This window comes from Opisthocomus hoazin, chromosome W (assembly GCF_030867145.1).
Source record: "Opisthocomus hoazin isolate bOpiHoa1 chromosome W, bOpiHoa1.hap1, whole genome shotgun sequence".
Taxonomy (NCBI): domain Eukaryota; kingdom Metazoa; phylum Chordata; class Aves; order Opisthocomiformes; family Opisthocomidae; genus Opisthocomus; species Opisthocomus hoazin.
Window position 1 is genome coordinate 43059988 of NC_134453.1, and position 22143 is coordinate 43082130.

The 22143-nt window shown below is 37.6% G+C and overlaps 1 protein-coding gene across 1 annotated transcript in view; it reads right to left on the reverse strand.

Annotated features, from left to right (window-relative positions):
* Positions 1-572: 572 nt before the first annotated feature.
* Positions 573-22143, reverse strand: part of LOC142365533 (ras GTPase-activating protein 1-like) — a 110453-nt gene continuing 88882 nt past the window's right edge. Inside the window, exons 16-25 of the mRNA XM_075446346.1 lie at positions 18379-18551; positions 18071-18230; positions 17754-17896; positions 16895-17010; positions 13861-13947; positions 10787-10854; positions 7370-7458; positions 5062-5139; positions 3577-3711; positions 573-1421 (exon numbers count right to left, since the gene is read on the reverse strand). Coding sequence (XP_075302461.1) covers positions 1338-1421; positions 3577-3711; positions 5062-5139; positions 7370-7458; positions 10787-10854; positions 13861-13947; positions 16895-17010; positions 17754-17896; positions 18071-18230; positions 18379-18551 — 1133 coding nt within the window. The 3' untranslated portion in view covers positions 573-1337. The remainder of the gene's footprint in view (positions 1422-3576; positions 3712-5061; positions 5140-7369; positions 7459-10786; positions 10855-13860; positions 13948-16894; positions 17011-17753; positions 17897-18070; positions 18231-18378; positions 18552-22143) is intronic.

Sequence of the window (22143 nt, forward strand, 5' to 3'; positions counted from 1 at the left end):
GCAATAAAAGTGGAGGGGGAAGTGGCATTTTTGGTGGGGGGAAGGTAGCTGTTGTTCAGAGACTGGCTGTACATCAGTTTACTTCTGGAAGGTGGTGAGTGGTTGCCTTTGCATCACTAGTTCTGTTTTTTTTTCTTCAGGTCTCCTTACTCAACCTCTGAGTTCTCTTGCTTTTGCTCTTCCTATTCTCTCCCCTGTTCTGCTTTTTTTTTTTGGCGGGGGGGAGTGAGCAAGTAGCTGTATGGTGCTTAAGCTACTGGTAAACTACAACATTAATTTTCACACACTGTTTTAGGAAATAAGTAGTGGTGTCAATTTTTTAATATACATACCTAAATGCAAGTTTGAGATTTACCTACAGTCATTTTTATCAATGCATTTTATACATAGTAGGTAAACAGCCAACCATATCTGTTATCCAAATATCATTTTTACAATGTTCTATTACTTGCACCCAAGTTTAGCCAGTTTCCATAGTCTATCAGCAGCTTGATTATTTTAAAAACTTATTTTTCTGGTTTAAAAATAAGATTCATGGTAGCCTTACATTACACACAAGACCAACCAACACATATTTTATAAAATGGTTTAATGGATGCATGCATGTCTGATACAGTGATAATAGATTTACTGAATTCTAATTATTCATTGTTGTAAACATTTTACAAAAGCATTGTGATTTACCTAGATGGATACCCAGTCCTTGATGGAAGAATTATTTAGACTGAATCAGTGGCACATACAAGATCCCTTCCGCATATTCTTTTGACATGATTCCAGCAAGACAAACACCATGGTATAAAAAGTATACAGGAAAGATTGTTCTTACCATAACCACCAAACTCTGGAAATTGTAAATACAAGTTCAAGTGGTTGAAACAGTCAAAGTCATAAAAATTGTAACCAGTCAGAAATTACAGTAAGAAATGTTATCCAGTTACATGCAGCTGTTAAAACAATGCATTTCTTTCCTTGTCAGTTGATAATTCTTTTCCAACAAGACAGAAAAACTTTGGCAATTGCAGGCATGGAAAATAATTTTCAAAGTTCAAGACAGTCACAGCATTTTCTTTGCAGAAGGTAAACTGTACACCAAGGCTCAGAGGCTGTAAAAACTGGTTCCAAGTGGAAAAAAAGTGCAAATATCCTGCACAGATAGTTTAAAAAGCTGCTGGTACAATCATTCACTAACAGAATCTTTGTTTTCTTTTTGCATAGTTCACACATCACTGGAAATGTGACAGGGTGCACTATTTTTGGCAAGAGCAAAAAAAGTGATACTTGTATGAGTTGCCATATTAGACATGCTGGATCCATGAGAATTCAGGTAGAGGCTGCTACCTGATGTTATTAGACACTGAATACTGATATTGTTTTTGTTGAAGCAGTTCTGTAATAGCCAACAGCTTCTTAAGAACATGCTGTAGAAAAAAACAAAAAAACCAGTACAACCCTGCATTAGCAACTAGAAAAAAAAAATCTTGTTTGAGAAGCATCTTCAACATTAACCTACCAGAATTAGAATTAGGTATTTTAAAATATGTTTAAACCCCCCCCCCCACTCTAATTCCCTAGTCACTAAGACATTACTTCAAAAGGCAACTGTAAAACAGCAATATGAAATTTAACTGCATCCATGGAGACGCATTAAGTCTTGCCAACTTAACTTGAGTTTCAAAATGAAAGAGAGTCCTCCTATCTGTTAAAAACAATCTGTAAACCAAAAATCCATTCTCAGGTATTTTCCCCATGTGAAAGTGCAGAACTGGGACAAGAAAATGAAAAAAAAGTCCAGTGACAAAAATAAAAGGTGATAATACAATTCACTTCTGCACAGGCAGAACTACCCTCTTTTAACTTTCTGAAAACCTGGTCACTAAACTAAACCAAATGCAACTGAACATACACATAAAACAGGTTGAAAAATTGTATTTCTAATGCCCTGTCAGGAGTTCAATCAGTTTTTCAATCTAGTAGAACTATGTTCAACTACAACAGGGTGATCCTGAACCATTAGGGCACTTACAGGAGGAAAAGGGGAAAAAAATTCAAGAGTTTTCTTTATGAAACCCATGAGGATAAATTACTCCTCTGAAGTAGAAATATAAGTGTATTGAGGAAACAGTATCACATCTGTAATCATTAAGTACTTCAGATACAAGCCTTGTGAAAGAAATTATATCCCTTATCTGTAAGCAACACATATTTAGTACCGAAAACATCTGTTATTCTGCCTTGCCAGTCTAGCCATCATTTTTGCTTTGTCAAGACTAGCAGTAGCTTTAAGCGAATTATGAACTTGAACATGATTGATTTTTTATCCCTCACTGAAGAGGTAAATTGTAGTAGTTATTAAACTGGATTAGTTTTGAACTGTTATAATGAAGCATTATCTTATTTTTGATTCCTTGAGCTTTCTTCTGCCAAAGATGATTAAATACAAATATATTTTCACCTTTTGCAAAATCACCATAAGAGTTCCCAGTAATCCCCTTATTTAAAAAACATTACTGCCAAAAAATGCATTGAGTAACATCTGCTGCCAGGAAAAAGAAATATAGATTTATCGTCTATCTGGGTTTAGATTAAGGTCTTCAAAGAGTCAGGATATAGGAAACTCAGACTTTAAACCATGAGAATAATAAATCTGATTATAATAAGTTATTTTGAAACAATTAAATTAAAAACTATTTTTAAAACTACCTCTTTGAAAATGAGCCATTAAATAAATAGTTTAAGCTGATACTGATTACATTTAAGGAAGACCATCTCTGAACAAAAAGGCTTTCTATAGTACAATTGCCCTGTCCCCAAGCCATTAGCATTAAAAAGGGAAGTCTCCTTAAATTATCTCCTGCACAGCATGGTATACTAGTCAAGCATACCAAAACATATTACTGTGCAATAAGAAGAATTGCTGCCTTGAAGTTCACCACAATTAGTAGATCATAGTCAAGTATATTAGTTGTGTAGTATTTTGAGACAATGCATGAAGTCATGTGAATTTTTTTCCTCGTAAAAAATAAGTTTTCATAAAAGCTGTGTAGAAGTTTAATAGTTGGAACAGAACACTCATTTATAGTGTTTGCTGGAGAAGTTGCCATGTTTGTTTACAAATGAAATAAATCAGGAAGCAGAAATGAAGTAGTGATAGAAAGCTAAGGAAAGTAAATTTAGTTATTTAGTTCTCAATTAGAAGAACTAGATCTTAAAACTAGAGCCTATCAGGAGACAGTAATTTCTTGGGTTTAGGCTTCCTCTAGAAACTAAAAACTTCACCTGGAAACTAAACAAAAAAAAGCAAAAAACCAAAAGCAACACCCCCCCTCAAAAAAAACCCACAACAAAAACACCACTAACCCACTGCTTTAAAACATCTTTGGTTTTGTTGTATAAATACTTAGTTCATAGTTTTGAGCTTCTTTACCTTTACAACTAGCAACCTCCTGGTGAAATGTACATATTATTTATCACTCATACTGCTGAACAGAAAAATTTCAAAACAATCATGATGATAAGCAATAACTCAAGACATGCTATGTGTACCTGTGATTTTTGTTAACCATTATAGTTTACCTGCATTACACCTCGCTCATTACTGAGTGTCCGAAGTTCATCTGAATGTGCCACACACATCTCATGCAAGGCTGCCAGATAACGAGATAAGTCAGTTCTAGAGTGCTCTGTAGTGTCTGGAAGCTCAGGAACATTCTTTAACAAAAATTATGAGAGCAGACTTAGAATGGTGAGTAGCCGGGCATATAAGAAATTAAATTACAGTTCTACAGACCTGCCAACAGCTGTTTTGATACTGCAAGCAAGTACTGCAATGGTTTTCTTCACAATTAAGTCTTCTGTCCATGTTATCTAATACAAATTATATATTTCCTCCTCTCCACAAGCATCTATTTTACGAAGACATTGTAATTACGGTTACACATTTCACATGGAGAGATTACTGAATATACAGCAATTCCTATTCCTACTAGGAGGGTTCTACTAAAAGGTTTGATGTTGCTATGCTACCTCTGAGCTGGCCAGAAAGATACTGAGGAAAGAGATTCATATTATATCCTCCCCCCAAATGAGGGGGATCCATCCATTAGGTGTTTTTTTTCTTTCTTTAAATTTAAATCAGACAATAGCAGCAGCAAAAATGGACACAAAAAAAAAAAAACCCAAACTATTAAGTCAGTAAATCCACTAATAAAATAATGCAATTAAACTAGTAGATTGATCAGTTATTTTAAAACCCAACAGTTTTCAAAGTCCTCATGCATAAACTGCCATTTAAAGATAAAAACGGTATATCATAATATGCAGAAGTTGCCATTTAACCAGAAAAAGGTGACATATGGCAATCCATCTGAATGACACACTTCAAAACACTAATTCTTATAGATTATCAAAATAGTCTGAGATATCTTCTAGGTCACTTTTAATGGATCAATTCAGGAAGCTAGGCACATTTCTATCATTTTCATTTTTAAAACAAATTCTTGGTTTAAACATATACGTATATACATACATGAGTTCCTAGAATCTTGTTATAGCTGTCATACAAAACAGTGACAATTTCAAAGTGAACTGCAATTATTATTTTCTTTTAAACTACAATAACTAGAATTCATGCAGTGAGACATTTGGCAATGTATAACTAAAATGGAACATAATATTTTTTAAAACTTCAATTTTTTCAATCTCAGGTCAAAACCATATGACAAATTACACATAAGAATTTTTTGTCTTACTTTTATTTTTAAAGATTGGTATTTTTGGCCAAAAGCCCTAATCCTTGGGGAGAAGCTCAAATAGATCTCATGTCTACAGCAGTGCTAAATGAATAAAAACTTTCTAAGAGGTCATTTGATTGGTTTTAATTCTGTGTGACAGGCCAGCAATCTGCAGTTCCTAAACATGCATAAGAAAAATTTTTCAGTAACAAGCATTCAAAATTGTGTGGAAACTGATGCATTTTTGAGGTAGTTAACAAGAACTGTAAAGAATTTTAATTTACAATGTTGCTATACAACGTCCAATATTTTATTTTAAAGCACTTACCCCAAGTTCATCTAAGAACATGATCATGCGATGTTTGTTACTCTTGATGAATGGATTTACCCCCTCCATATATGGCTCCTAGAAATTTTAAAAAGTATTTATTAGAACAAATCAACACCAATTTAATAGTCATACCTGAAGTGAACACATTGTGATCAGAAACAAATGACACTGCAAAACACAAACGTATCATCTGGATTAATATTATTTTTTCAAGTGAATTTATAATAAATGGTGTACAACCAGTCAAAAGATTACACTTTTTTGTATTCCAGATGGATTCTGAAATTGTTTATATATGCATTGTGACATGAAATTTTACATTTCTGAAATATTGAAGATGGATTTCTATTTTTCATTGCAGCTATATAATGGAGAAAACACTTTCAGAGGTAACATCAGGACATAAGTGCCCTCCTTCTTGTTTTTTCGTTAATGCTTATATTCCGAGTGTCAGACAAATGGCTTCATAACAGCAGCCTGAACTTGCTTCCTTTCATTATGCTTAAGTCAACAGATTTTTATTGTTCAACCATGTTGTGAATTCGGAACCAGAACAGACCTATTGTTGCTGACATTCTTTTAGTGATACAATAGAAACTTTATTAAAAGTCGAGGCTTTTTAGTGCAACTTGTAAAACTGATTTACAAAATTATGTGAAGCCATATGAAAATGAGTACAAATAAAAGGGGTGTTTCAAAATGCTGTACCAACAGGAAACACCAGTCTAAGGAATAAGTAGAGGAAAAGTGTGTATAGGGGGGTCAGCCAGAGGTTGCTAGTTGTTCATTTGTTTCAGAATTAAAATATTCTATATCCAGGCTGGAAGTTTAGTCCTAATTGGTCTCAATTTGAAAGTGAATTATTACATACAGTATTACGTACAGGATATACAGTATTACATACAGGAATCATGTACATTAAGTAAGTTTGCTGATGAAAAACTAGGAGGAGCTGTGTACTCCCTCAAGGGTAGAGAGGCCTTACAGAAAGATCTGGATAAAGAGCTGGGCAATCACCAACCATATGAAATTTAACAAGAGCAAGTGCCAGATTCTGCACTTGGGATGGGGCAATCCTGGTTATACATACACATTGGGGGATGAGAGGCTGGAGAGCAGCCCTGCAGAAAGAGATCTGGGAGGTTTGGGTTGATGGCAAGTTGAATATGAGACAACAGTGTGCCCTGGCAGCCAAAAGGGCCAACCAGGTCCTGGGGTGCATCAAGCACAGCATAGCTAGCTGGTCGAGGGAGATGATTGTCCCACTCTACACTGCACTGGTGTGGCCCCACCTCAAGTACTGTGTGCAGTTTTGGGCGCCTCAATATAAGAAGGACATCAAAGAATTAGAGTGTGTCCAGTGGATGGTGACCGAGATGGTGAAAGGCCTCGAGGGCAAGACTTAGGAGGAGTGGCTGAGGTCACTTGGTTTGTTCAGCCTGGAGAAGAGAAGGCTGAGGGGTGACATCATCGCAGTCTACAACTTCCTCAAGAGGGGCAGCGGAGGGGGAGGTGCTGATCTCCTCTCTCTGGTGACCAGCGATAGGACACGAGGAAATGGAATGAAGCTGCGTCAGGAGAAGTTCAGATTGGACCTTAGGAAAAGGTTCCTCACTGAGAGGGTGGTCAGTCACTGGAACAGCCTCCCCAGGGAAGCAGTCATGGCATCAAGCCTGTCAGAGTTCAAGGAGTGTCTGGACGATGCTCTTAGTCATATGGTTTAGTTTTAGGTAGTCCTGTGAGGAGCAGAGAGTTGAACTTGATGATCTTTAGTCCCTTCAAACTTGAGATATGCTATGATTCTACGAATAGTAGAGTATGACTGCTACCCTTTTTGTCATTGACAGACAGAAAAAAGTCCACATACTTCCACTGTTGTCTTTGGAATAGCATGAAAATATGGTTGCATCAATCTTTATAATACCTACTAGTGTGGTCATTGGTTCAGCAATTATTTTAACAGGTCACTGCTATTGTTCATACTAACAGATTCACAATCTTCATGGTATGTACCAAATCATTCACATAAGTTTCTAGATGACTCATTCTCAAATGATTGACTCCTCTTTCCAATTCAGCCAGACTTTATGCTACTGCTCTAGTTTAAATCAATACCCTGTTGAGCTCCAACTGAAGAGGATAGAAGAAACTGCAGGAACAAGGCCTCCTTGCTGATGAAGACACCCAGGTCACACATCAGGATTCGCACAAGAAAACAGCAACAGATTTTTGTCTATATTAAACAGGAACATTGAAATGTATTGGAAATGCAGTTCTAGACTGTTCTGTGTAAAATTATATTCACCTTAGCTCCAAATTCAACCAGATTTGCTAAATTCTGCACAGACTTGGCAACCAGCGTCAGCGTTCTTGCAGCAGTAGGGGAAGGAGAATCTGATAGGAATACAAAGCAGAGAGTTACTGGCCATTTCATTTAAAACTTCCAGGAGTCACATGAAAGTTCAGCTCTTCTACAGTTTGTTATTTATCATGGAATTAAATACTTTGAATGCTGTAACAGAACTGCATGTGGAAAATATCTCATGATCAAGTCAACTTTTTTTGTTTTAGTAATTATGTCCACAAAAAATATTAAGATGCATATCTGACTTTCTGTACTAATTGCTTACAGAACAAAGTAAGCAAAATAAAATGTTCCTCAGAAGCCTAAGGTTAACAAAATTTTATGAATTAAGTGAAAAGCCTTTTCAAAAAAATCAAACAGCTCCGTTAAAATGAAGATTTGTTGTTAGAATCTAATAAAATAATGAAGTTTACCCTTTTCCTTAGTTGCATATACCCATATAAGTAGCTCCTGCATTGTTATGCAAATTATACATTAAACTACGAGTACCAGGAAAATAGACTAAACTTTGCATGCGATTGTGGCTTGTATTTCCATGAATGTATAGCTATTTACTGCGCAAATCAAATGCTAGAAACTCCTGGCACAATCACTTATTGGAAAAAGTTGTTTTAACTGACTAAGAGATTAGTGTTAAGCATAGGGTTTTTTGGTTTATTTTTAAACAGTTATGGTCAAATCTGGCTTTACACTTACAGGTCATTTAAGTGTTCCAAAATTGACATGGTTATTATACAAACTCTAAATTTCACAGTGCTTCACAAGAATGCTATATACTCTTCACTGTCTATCTGTATGTTTTAATCTTCTGTCTTTCTGCCCCCTTCCCTGCTCAGCACTGCAATTAATTAAAAAATAAGTTCCAACTTTTTAGGCATAGCTAGAGCTTAAACTGAGGCACTAATCATACAACTAATCTCAGTTTTTCATAGCATCTTGTGCTTAGTACTGTACATCCCTTTGAAGAAGCAATGCTGGAAAACATTACTAGCCTTAGAATTGGGAAGTTCAGGTGAAGAGAATTGATCTATTGAAGTGTATTGCTTCAAAAAAATCAACTAAGAAGGTTGAAACAAAGGACTTAACTTTTTCAGTAAAGATTTTTGAGAACAGTTGTTGAGGTGACAGGATAGGTACATTGCTGCTGAAACGGAACTTTGTCTATACACACAGCCTTCAGAATATTTCCCCTCCCCGCCCCATTACAGCAAGGAAGTGTGTTAGAAGCTTTGCTCCAAAAGAAAAAGAAGAGCCCGCTTCCCTTTTTTTTTGTAACAGCTCTAAGAGCCCTATATAGAGTCTGTAAATTTACCTTGGCGAAAGTGAAGAATATTATCTGAACTTCTAAACAGGACTAACACAGACAAGCTTAAAAGGGATTACACAAATTTATGGATAACAACTACAGCTAAAGACACAGTGGTCTCAATCCAGTCCCCAAGTTGGAAAATATGTTAACTCTCAAATCTGAAGATCATAAAAATACTAAAGAGAGGATCACCATTTACGAGGCCATGGTTCTTAAATGCTTTCCCCAAAGTGTGTATGAAAATTATTAAAGGGAGAAAGGAACTTTTGGACTGACTCAGGCCTTCTCATTTACTATAGCTTAAAGAGAGAGAACAGAAAGCTTGCTATGTTGTCTAAAAAGCTGCCTATAAAGGCAAAAAAGGAAAAGTGTTTTCCCCAAAGGGTTTCTGACAAAGTGATTTCTGATTTCTTCCTATTTCCAAACCAGCATTTTACAGGTAAAATTGAGAAGGTGTTAGGAAGGGAAGGAGGAAAACCAATGGCTTGTGCAAACCAAATGACCTCTAGGTTGCTATGATATTTGTCAAAAAAAAAAAAAGGAGGGGGGATGATAACACAAAGATGAAATATGACATATGTAAACTTTTAATAACTATGGAACTCAGATATACCAATATTTTAGTACTATACTTTTCCCACCGGTAGTTTATGCCTTTCCTTTCTTCCTCCCACAAGGATGTATTTGGTTTGTGTGGCAAGGTGTCCTTATCTCGACCCATGAGCCTTTCATTATATTTTCTCTCCCCTGTCCAGCTGAGGAGGGGAGTGATAGAGTGTCTTTGGTGGGCACCTGGCATCCAGTCAGGGTCAACCCACCACAAAGGAATACAGGAAAACTTAAAACCTGAAATCCCATCATCACAGCCTTATGTCTAGAACAACAGTAACGCACATACTAGTCGTTGCATCTGTAAGACCTCAACTATATCTGTAAGTTAAAATGCTCAGAAACATTTCTAGGTGCTTAAGCCAACTGCCACGGAATACTCCATGCCCTCACTGTTAAAGCTTCACAAAAAAGCCCCACGCCAATTGTGTCAGACGTGGTCCCTGATGCATGCCAACACCCAAATCATGCCTAAGAACTGTTTGGGAGAATGCTATCTGATATCAGCCAGAACTGTGCTATAGATCAGTATAGTAATTACACAGTCCCGTTCTAGCAAACAGGAATAGTCCTTATTTGCTGATAGAGATGCACTCTACAAAGAGAGCATCAAAAAACAGGGTGATGCTATTTTACTGGGCCTGGCTAGGATAGAGTTAATTTTCTTCATAGCAGCCCATATGGTGCTGGTTTAGATTTTTGACCAAAACAGTACTGATAGCACACTAATGCTATAGCTTTTGCTGAACAGTTACACAGCATCAAGGCCGCCTCTGTTTCTCACTCTGCCTCCCCAGTGAATAGATTAGTAGGTGTGCAATAAGCTGTGAAGGGACACAACTGGGCAGATGACCTGAACTAATCAAAGAGATATTCCATACCGTATAATGTCATGCTCAGTAATAAGAGGGAAAAGAGGGGGGTTTATGGGTGTTAGCCATCTTTTGTTCAGGAACTGGCTGGGCATCGGTCTACCCATGGGAGGTAGTGTGATTGCCTTTGCATCACTTGTTTTGTTTTGTTCAATTTATCCTTCACTTATTAAACAATTATTTAATTTTTGTTTGTTTAATCTTGACCCCCCAAGTTTTCTTGGTTTTATTCTTCCTTTCCTCTTCCCCTGTCCCATTGAGGGTGAGGAGGGAAGTGAGCAAATGTGTGGTGCTTTATTTGCCAACCAGGGTTAACTCACAACAATTTTCTTTATGAAACACTTTTTTTTTTTTTTTACTTTAAAACAAGACATTGGGAATAAACACTGTCTAACCTTTGAGGGTGAAAATCGCATGCTGGCTGCCTTAGGGAGAAAGTCAATTGATATGGACACCATGACTTTGGACACAGTGTTCAAAAGACTTCATGTTTTGCTAAATTAGGCACTAAAGTAAGTTCATGTCCATTACTATGTAAAGTATTAATTCAGTCTGAAGCATAGTCACCTGAGATGATATTAAACATCCTTGGGTTCAGGATAGCAGGACAAATCAGTCGAAGGAAAACAAAGCCACTGAAATGGAAAAAAAAATTGTATTTTGTTCAATAATAAAGTTAAAGAATTAACATAAAATTACGTAGTCTTTAAGCATTTAAGTCAGTGTGGAAATCTTTGTGAGACAGATGACAAACAACCAGCCTGCGCTCTATGAATATGTTTGTTAATTAAGAATGTCTTGTTATGATTTCAACTATGATAAAAACTGAAATAAAAACAGGCATACTGATTTCACAATTAAGATAAACCTCTGAAACCACCCGGGAAAAGCTTAACTGTAAAGCCATACTGAAGCCTGTAGTCTAAGACCACACTGGCTTTATTTAAAAAGGAGGAGCGCTTATCTCCTGCTTCCCACAAGTGTTCCACTGTCTACTACAGCAAGTAATTCCTGCAGCCATTTGCTTCCCCAAGCCAAAATAAGGAAAGCAAGAGTGCACAGTCAGAATGGAACCTCTCTTTTGGCAGCAACATGGCCTTAGTTCAGCTTGAATCAAATCATATCCTGATAACTATAATACACTATTATCCTAGAAGAATAATACTGAATCAGTTACTTTCCTCACAGAAGTAATTGCTGCCATCCAGACAATCTAGAAAGCCAGGAAAAGCGCTCAGTTTGACTGCAGAACTAGGAACTTATTAAACAGAAACCCAAAATAGCCTTCAGATTAGCATGAGAAAAATCTAACTTTCTGTTGACAGCTGAAGTAAAAAATATCCATCTCAGGTTAACCATAATCCTGGAAGACTGCTGTAAAATGAAGTGACATATGGATGCACTAAAGCAATCTAACTCACCTCTCATTTTGTTCAGAGTGCGTGGATACTACCAGCAGACTGTTTTTCACTACAGCAATATCAAAACCTGACAACTTACAAAAGAATGGAAGTGGACCTTGCACTACCTTGCTTGTTAAGTATACAGTGATGGCACTGTCCATTATTAACTGGAAGTGACACATGTAGCAGTGAGGTTAACACACCCTTCATGTGTCCAAGACACTTGAATTCCAATATATACTCTTATAGAAGTTTCCTATTTCTCCAAGAACCATGGATTATGGGCTGACAAAACACTCCTGGCCCAGTGTGAAACAAAAGTATTTTTTATGAGATGAACTTAAAGCTATGAGGAAGTAAATAATTTTATGTCATGGCACATGCATCAGTTTCTCTTATAGATGGCCTGAAGTTGAAGACAACTGGGGTATGAACCTAAGATGGACCTTGCAGATACATAAGATTTGATGCTTCTTATGCTGGTCAAGCTGCCTAAATTAAGAATGAGTCAATACCTATGCATGGGTTTTTACAACCAGACAGAAATGGCATCACTTTCTGAATGATATAGAAGGGAAACTACCCAGACACTTAAAAAATATCCTTCTGTCTCTGAATACGTAATCATTCTTCAACCAAAACCAGTGCAATAAAAGATAATATTCTTCACTGGAGGCTGCAAAAAACCCCTGTACTCTAGAGACAAGCCACAAGTATCCACTTATGAAGGCTAAGATGATGAGAGAAAGGGACCCAATATTTATAGTATCCAGCAGAGATCCCAGGAAAATTCTGAATGTCAGCTGTATCCACTTAAGGAAAGCCACATGATGCTCTCTGGAGATGGGGAGGAACAGAAAGAGACGTGGTATTTGCTTCTAAGTTCTACACCCTTGCGATAGGCTAGCCCCAACACCTCTGATAAGAGCAGCCTCAATTTGAAGGCAAAACCCCTGCAGAACATTGTTGGCAGGCATTTTATTGAAGATTTTTCTTAAAGAAAATCTTGAGTCACTATTGTTACAAACACTAAATGACAGGGAAATAATCATGGAAGGTACTGTACTAATTACACTAACATTTACTGAAACTCTAGGGAAGGAAGGGCTCCCATGTCTTTGTTTCTGTCTCCAGCCAAAGTGATAAACAAGAGCCAATGACAAATCATCTGGAAGACACTGTTCAGTGGGAGATTAACCTCAGCAAATCACATCAGTGCCAGATACTGGTCTACCAGCAAGCTAGGCTTGCAAATAAGGTAAAGAAAATGTAGAAGAGATGTGGCTTTGATGCCCTTAAAACCCCAGTATCATTTAGAACAACAGTGTCAAAGATTTTTTTGATCTGCACTGGCAACTGACAGTGTTAAAGGAAGAACCATTTATTCAATTGATTTGTGAATGCAGACTGGAGTTTTTGTACTCGGTGCCAGTTCAGAGGAGCCAGGTTCAGTAGCCTGCAACATTTTTACAGAGGCTCTGGAATGTTTCAACATGATTGGGCTGGAGCAGAGAAATGAAACAAAACTGGGACAGCATAGAAGTACATATTTCCAGAAATGAACACTGTGTGCTTGGTCTGAGTGATCAGCACTGGGAGTCTTCACTGATGCAGAGAACTATATATTCCAACGCAGACAGTACCTCAGTGAAATCTAATGACAGTCCAATCGCCTTTCTGAGAAGGTATTAGTTTCCTTAACATGTTATGTCTGCATTTTAAAGGACATTCACCTTAGCATGTGTAAGATTTTTCCAATAATTAACACACACTACACATAGGAGTCTCCGGATAAGGCATGGTCCTCCCAGATGGCATATGACAGGAACATCATCTTCAGAGGTCACTGCTCTCCAGAGGTATCATAAAGGTTAACTATCACTTTGAGAGAACTTTTTCTATTTCCCAACATGAAAAAGGAAATCAATATTTTAGATTAGCTCGTAAAACTTAACAAAATACAAGTAAATTCAAAGTTAAAGCTATTAAGTATAGGTATACTGACCTCTATACTATACCTCTAGCAAGGCTCCAACAGCATGACTGAGAATCTAGCAAGCTCTCAATCCTTAATTGGGATATCATGCCCCAGTACCATAATAATCTTAAACATTCTTGTAACCTATATAAGTACTATAAAGTTTTGGCACTAAAAGATAAAATAGATAAGCACACTGAAGTATGAAAGTAACAAGATGTTAAAAGATTATTTTCAGCATAAAGTGACAAGTAACTTACCTAACAACTCTTGTTCTCATTGTGATATTAGCTGGCCACTTGTTTTGAACAGACTTCTGCAAGCATCCATAAATATATCTCAACGTCCTGCAAAAATAATAGCTAATTAATCATTTCATTTAAAAACTTCACTGAATAAAAAAAGCTGGTCAGAAAGGATCTAGTCCCACCTCCTGCTTAATGCAGAACTATTATCAACGCTTGGTTTATAATTCAGATATAAACTTCAAATTAATTTAAAATCTGCTATGACAGTCCATTTACAAATGGCAAAGAAAATCCTCGACTAATACACTATTCTATTTGTGCAGGTAAAATTCTGATTATTCACATGTGCATTAAATGTTTTATAATACTTTTTTCCTATTTCTCGGGTAGTGTTTCCTTTTACAAAATGAAAAAAATGATGGTTTGGTGGCTTTTTTTCTTGGTTTTTTTTCCACTTTTTAACTGAATGAATAACAATTTGTGCATCCATAAATACAGGTTAGGTGTTTAAAAGTAGTTAAGCAATAGTCCTCTCTTACCAAAAAATGGGAGCACTCTGGTGTATTTCAGAAAATGTTAGGAAATGCATCATATACTTAAAAGAATGAAGCTTTTAATGCTAACCTTGCCATCACTGAAACTTCTGTGCTATTCCGCCATTCTCTGGTGGTTTGACCCCGGCCAGCAGCTAAGCCCCTACCCAGTCATTTGCTCACTTCCCCTCAGCAGGATAGGGGAGAGAATCAGAAGGGCAAAAGCAATAAAAACTCATGGGCCAATGTAAAGACAGTTTAATAGGTAAAGCAAAAGCTGCGCATGCCAGCAAAGTAAAATAAGGAATTCATTCATGACTTCCCATCAGCAGGCAGATGTCCAGCCACTTCTGGGAAAGCAGGGCCTCAACACGCATAACAGTTACTTGGGAAGACAAATGCCATAATGCTGAACATCCCCCTTCCTCCTCCTTTCCCCCAGCTTTTATTGCTGAGCATAATGTCATGTGGTATGAAATATCCCTTTGGTCAGTTGGGGTCAGCTGTCCTGGTTGCATGCCCTCCCAACCTCTTGTGCACCTCCAGCCTACTCACCTTTTTTTTTTGGGTGGGGGTGGGGGAACAGCAGGCAGCAGCTGAGTGACAAAAAGGAGGACAAAAAAAGGAAACCTCCACACTGTGCAAATACTGCTCAGCAGTAGCCAAAATACCGGTGTGTTATCAATGCTGTTTTAGTCACAAATACAAAACACAGCACTATACCAGCTACTACGAAGAAAATTAACTCCATTCCAGTCAGAACCAGTACACAATGCAAAATTCAGCATTTTGTTTACATTAAAAGCTAATGATAAAAAAGTGAAAGAAAACTGTTAGTGCTATGCACTTTTTATTCAATGGTTTCAGTCTAAACAAGTTATTTTAGTTTTTTTTTAAAAAAAGGAAAAGAATAACCTGTGCATTTCCCCAATAGACAGAAGTAATCACAGCAGGGTGACATTCTACTACCACCCATTTGTATTTTTAATGCTGTTAGTAATTCCATCTCTTTTTCAGAGTAGGAGGACTGAAAAGAATTGGCAACCAACTTAAATGTATACAATTGTCTGCTAATTAGTACTGTCCTCTACCTCTTTGTCGAGATAATATATTGATATTTTAATTTTCTTCTTTCCCTGACCCCTTGGATCTAGTAGCTTCTCCCTCAAAGAAAAGCATGTGTGCTAGCCAAAAGCTTTTGCATTATTGGGTTTGTGTGGCAAGGTTTTGGTAACAGAGGGACTACAGGGATGGCTTCTATGAGAAGCTGCTAGAAGATTCCCTTATGTCCAACAGAGCCAATGCCAGCCAGCTCCATGATGGACCCACCGCTAGCCAAGACTGAGTGAATCAGTGACGGCGGTAGTGCCTCTGTGATAACATATATAAGGGGGAAAAAACTGTTGTGCAACAGCAGCCAGAAGAGAGGAGTGAGACTATGTGAGAGAAACAACTCTGTAGACACCAAGATCAGTGAAGAAGGAGGGGGAGGATGAGATCTTCCAGGCATCAGAGCAGAGATTCCGTTGCAGCCTGTGGTGAAGACCATGGTGACACAGGTTGTCCCCCTGCAGCCCATGGAGGTCCATAGTGGATCAGATATCCACCTACAGCCCATGGAGGACCCCACACCGGAGTAGCTGGATGCACCCGAAGGAGGCTGTGACCCCATGGAGAGCTTGCACTGCAGCAGGCTCCTGGCAGGACCTCTGGACCCATGGAGAGAGGAGCCCACGCTGGAGCAGGTTTGCTGGCACGACTTGTGACCCCTGTGGAGGACCCACGCTGGAGCAGTCTGTTCCTGAAGGATTGCATCCTGTGGAAAGGACCCACACTGGAGCAGTTCATGAAGAACTGCAGCCTGTGGGAAGGACCCACGTTGGAGAAGTTCATGGAGGATCATCTCCCATGGGTGGGACCTCACGCTGGAGCAGGAGATGAGTGTGAGAACGGAGGAATGGCAGAGACAACGTGTGATGAACTGACTGCAATCCCCATTCCCCGTCCCCTTCTGCTGCTCAGGGAGAGGAGGTAGAGAATTCGGGAGTGAAGCTGAGCCCGGGAAGAAAAGAGGGGCAGGGGGAAGGTGTTTTAACATTTAATTTTTATTTCTCATTACTCTACTCTGATTTTGATTAGCAATAAATTAATTTTCCCAAGTCGAGTCTGTTTTGCCCATGACAGTAATTGATGAGTAATCTCTCCCTGACCTTATCTCGATCCACAAGCCTTTCATTATATTTTCTCTCCCCTGTCCAGCTGAGGAGGGAGAGTGATAGAACGGTTTGGTGAACACCTGGCACCCAGCCAAGGTCAACTCATCACATGTGCAAAAAGCACAATTCATTCAAGTGTTATTTTTTTTTTCTCTGTACATATAACAGTCCTAAATAAATTAGTCTTAGGACTGATTAGTATAAGATAAACCAATAAGAACACCATTTTACGATGCAATGTAAATCACACAAACAGGAATTTTCAAATACTAATTTGAACAAAGAGTGCAAACTTACGGAGGCAGTATCTCTGCAGCCATGAATATTTTCTCCACCAATTCTGAAAGTATATTGAGTAGATGTGCCAAATTATTGTTTACATCTTCATTTTTTTCTAATTTTGAGGGATTTAACTAAAATCAAAAGGGAAAAAGATTAAGTTTCTTCTCTTGAATAGAACTACATATATAATTTGATAGTATTACACAATGAATACTTTTTCAAAATAAATTAAATATTCTACTGCTGTACAAATCTCAGACTTGTACAGAAATTACAAATCTACTTCAAGGGCTAGGCCAGGAAACTGATGTGAAAAAGCAGTGTTTTTAAATTATATGCACTATGCTTTTAGCAGCACAGACATTTAACACTATCCATAACTACCCGTCTTTTTTTAACTACATATTTTTTCATATCTTTTAATCCAGTCTTCTGAGGACACCGTCCCCCCTTTCCATAATTAAGTTCAAGTGAAACAGAATTTAGGAGGGTCGTTTTAGAAATAAAAACAGGATCTAACACAAGCAGTTAATGTAAGGGAGTTTTAAAATTAAACTAAGTTCAGACATTGACTTGTAGTATATCTGGAGCTTAACACAAGTTATTTAGGGTAGGCCATTCAGTAACTGCTGCAAAAGAACCTACAATTGCTAAAGAATAAATACATAATTTAAAGAAATTTGAGTTGAAAAACTTATTTAAAAGTGATTATATGAACATCGTTCAAGTTAACATTTAGAAAAAAATCATAATCAGTTCAGTTCCGGTACTGAAATTATTTCTGAAGGATTAATAAACGCTTCTAAAGCAAACAACTAGTAGATCATCATTTCAATAAATCAAAATTTTAAAAAAACATAGTTCAAGGTATCACCTCACAGGACTGCTTGCTCTCCATTATCTTTAATATACTGTCTTTCAGTGCATGGTGAACAAAACGTGTTGCTGTGGCTTTCATATATTGCTCCATAAGTGTACTTGCTAAAGTGGTGGCACGAAACAAAGTAGTAGCTTCATCTGAAAAAAATAAAGTGAGAAGTTGGGAAAAGGAGACAACAAAAAGCAGAGGAAAAAATATGCTGTATTCACAGTTTGATATATGATGTAATTAAGGGAGGAGACAGAAACAAAGAAATGGGAGCCCTTCCCTCCCCAGAGTTTCAGTAAATGTTAGTGTAATTAGTACAGTACCTTCCATGCTTATTTCCCTGTCATTTAGAGTTCGTAACAATAGTGACTCAAGCTTTTCATGAAGAAAAATCTTCAATAAAATGCCAGCCAACAGTGTTCTATCCTGTCCACAAACATGTGATAAGGCATAGACTACATACATCTCTTTCTGAAGTATGAGCTGAAAGAAAACCAGAATAATGTTCAGAAACTTGTCCTCACATAACAGTCACTACAAATACTACTTAGTGATGTCTATTAGTGTTATTGAAATCTTTCTCAAACAACAGAAAAAGTGAATTTTGACAGAAAAACTGAGGAAACAATACCTCTTTAAACTCACTGTACTCCTCTTCTGGCATGATCTTCTCCATAGAATATCGTGCTCGAACACGCAAAGATCCTGGCTCAATACCCTTCAGTGGTATATGGGAACTGAGTTGAAACCACTCATCTGTTGCATGTCCTTTCTGTAATCGGCTTAATTGGCAACGCATAAACACTTCAGGAAAAAAGCATTGTTAAGTAGGTTATCTGCAGGAAAATAGTTCTAGTATCGAATAAAAAAAGTTTGGTTTTAGCACGTCATTTTTTTTCAGCAAGAGTATTAATAAAAATGATCAAAATCTGCGCCATCAAATATATTGACATATCATCTCTTAGAAAGTTCAACAGACTCCTGAAAACTAAAGCTGAAATATAAAGCATGCTGTAAATAATGTATACACACAGATATTAACAAAGTTTTCTTTTTAACACCCAAATAAGGGAAAAAGCCCCTCTCTCTCCCAGCTACCTAGCAAACCTAGGCAGCAATCAGAAAATTAAAACAGGTAAAGTGATTAGAATTCACTGTCCTCTTTTGAAGCCCTGGGCTCATACCTCCACCAGGTCTGCTCTTGAACCACTTTGTTACTATTTTTAGTATTTATTATTAGCATTATTACATCTTTCCCAAACGTTGCTAGATGTATTTCTTTGATACTTAGGAACTCCCAGGTTAAGGCTGTAACAGTTTATGCAAACCACATAAAAAAGCATTCCCAGACAGCTTACTGCCCAAATAATGACCAAAGTCAACCAAGAATAACAAAATCATTAATTCACTTTTTTGTGGTGTTGGTACCTTAAAATTACTAAGCAATGACCTGCACCAGCCTAATCAACCATAATTTAAAGTCTGGTCTGACAGCTGACTAGTAAACCGCAACAGTCAGACCGCTGACCATTTCAAAATAAGCACATGCGCTCCTGAACTGAGTTACTTCACACAGAAAGGGCCCAGATGCTTGCAGAGATACCATTCTACCTATGATATACCCACAAAGTTCCAAGACACACAGTTTCAGTTTCACATGTAGCCTATCAGACTGTCTGGAACTTCCAAGCAAACACACTTTTTCTGCAACTCTTGATGAAATCTACTTTTAATCAAGTCCCTCGCCTTTAAACAAAACAAAACAACCCTCCAAACAAAAAAAATCACCTCCCCAAAACAAAACACGATCAAAAACACCATCACACGCTTGTTTTTCACTTTTCTACAAAGCCTATGAATAGTTCTAGTAGACATTCCACTGCCCCAATTCAGCAATATGTTGGGACATCATTTGCATAAACAGATAATGGAACAGAATAACACCACATTTCTAATACACAATATTTCATACTCTTTGGAGTTGATGAACTGATAAGGTAACACATTCAAGTCAGTCGAGTAGTGGGTAAACCAATTCATCATCATCTGCTACTTATCGCAAGTGTGGATTGGACTGTCTTTAGACCAGATAATCAATTGACTTTCCCAAAATATTTCTTCTGAACACAGCTCTCGTGTCCTCAACTGAGCAACATGCTTCCTTCTTGTTTTGCTTGTGCATATAAGGCATATATCTCATTGACAGAAACAGTGAGATACAGGATTCAGAATAATCTGATGATTCATTTTTTCCCATGGTTATATAGCAGCACTTCCTAGCAATAATATAAATACTATAATCTTGCTTTGATCTTAAAAGATCAAAACAGAACTTTCAATATACAGACTGCAGAATACTTGTTATCATAATTTACATTCAAAGACTTTAAAGGAACACTTTCTGCTACTTAGCAACATATACTGAACTATGAGGCTATGTTCAATAAAAGACTGCCACTAGTTGAGAATTTAAGGATGTTTATACTTTGCAGCCTAGCACATTATGATAGAATAACAAACATACAGACAAAAAAATCAATAGTTGATCCCTTCTCTGCAAGCACAGTTACGAACTATATATAACAACCTTGATCAAAAAATATTTTATGTGATAAACATTAGCACAAAAAAAAGTAAGATTGAGGTTTCTTAATGGTTTATCTGTGAATAAAGCTTAGGGATTAATATTTAATAATAAGTTTATATTTTGATGATTAATAATTATAACCTGGAAATCAAACTTAAAAGTAGTTCAAATTTATGTCTTCCTCAGAATGGAAATGAACTTAAGTTTACAGTGAAGCCTTTGTTGAACTCAACCAAAAGCATCCACTCCCTCAAAAAAAAAACCCCTAAAAACATTTACAGTTATTGATTCAGAATAAAAGTCTACCTAAATGCTGACAAAGAAGAAATTGCTTGATATATGGAACTACTAAATCCTGGCTTTCCCACCCACAGCTCACTGACATGTCAGCACAATTCATTTACAAGGCAATGACGAGCTGTTAAGGAATGGAACCTCTTACACTTTGTTCTTCAAAGAAGGGGCTGTCAACATCTTATTTTTGGTACCTAGTGTTGGTAGACAGTATGTTGTTACTACCATTAACAAGTGCCTGATGGGCTCCATAGCTTCTCCCACTTGTCCAAAGTCCACCCATGTCTATGTGACAATGTTTACTACATACTTTGCATTTAATGTGTTTAGCACAAATTTCTTGGAGAGTATGGGAGGGAAGGAGACAAGTCTGTAATCTGCCACAGTAGGCTTATTTCCCAGTGCCACAGAAGTGATAAATGTGTAGCACAGAGACATTTTTTTCCTCCAGCTGCATATTCTCAAATACCAACTTTGAAAACAAGCTGTGGCACTACTGCAAATACAAACTGCCTGGAAGGAGAGACAGGCAATGTGTGCTCATAGCCCAGAAAGCCAGCCATATCTTGGGCTGCACAAAAAGAAGTGTAGCCAGCAGGTCGAGGGAGGAGATTCTGCCTCTACTCTGCTCTGGTGAGACCTCACCTGGAGTACTGCATCCAGCTCTGGAGCCCCCAGCACAAGAAGGACATGGAGCTGTTGGAGTGGGTCCAGAGGAGTGCCACAGAAATGATTAGAGGGCTGGAGCACCTCTCCTACGAGGACAGGCTAAGAGAGTTGGGGCTGTTCAGCCTGGAGAAGAGAAGGCTCTGGGGTGACCTTATAGCAGCTTGCCAGTACCTGAAGGGGGCCTACAAGAAAGATGGGGACAGGCTTTTCAGCAGGGCCTGTTGCGATAGGAAAAGGGGTAATAGTTTTAAACTAAGGGAGGGTAGATTCAGACTAGATATAAGAAAGAAAATTTTTATGATGAGGGTGGTGAAACGCTGGAACAGGTTACCCAGAGAGGTAGTGGAGGCCCCATCCCTGGAAACATTCAAGGTCAGGTTGGACGGGGCTCTGAGCAATCTGATCTAGTGGTAGATGTCCCTGCCCATTGCAGGGTGGTTGGGCTAGATGACCTTTAAAGGTCCCTTCCAATCCAAACCATTCTACGATTCTATGATATTGCTCTACAGACATAACTGCATGAGGTGACTGCCTCTAGTATAAAAATGTTTTCTTTTTCAACATGAATTAAGCTGAAATTAACCAACTATCCTGGTGCAAAACCAAACCAGAACTTACACTCCAGCTGAACCCTACATGGAACTATCCTGAGACATTTACTGATTTAACTGTCTGATCAAATTTGAGCACCCCAATTTTCAGTAGCAACAGATGAAATCTAACAATATATTCCAGAGGTTTTGTTTTTGTTTTTTTTTTTTCCCCAAGTTATATTTATATATTTATTTGACTAAACTATTAACAAACTGTTAGAAGAAACAAAGAAAACAAGTAGAATTGATGTTA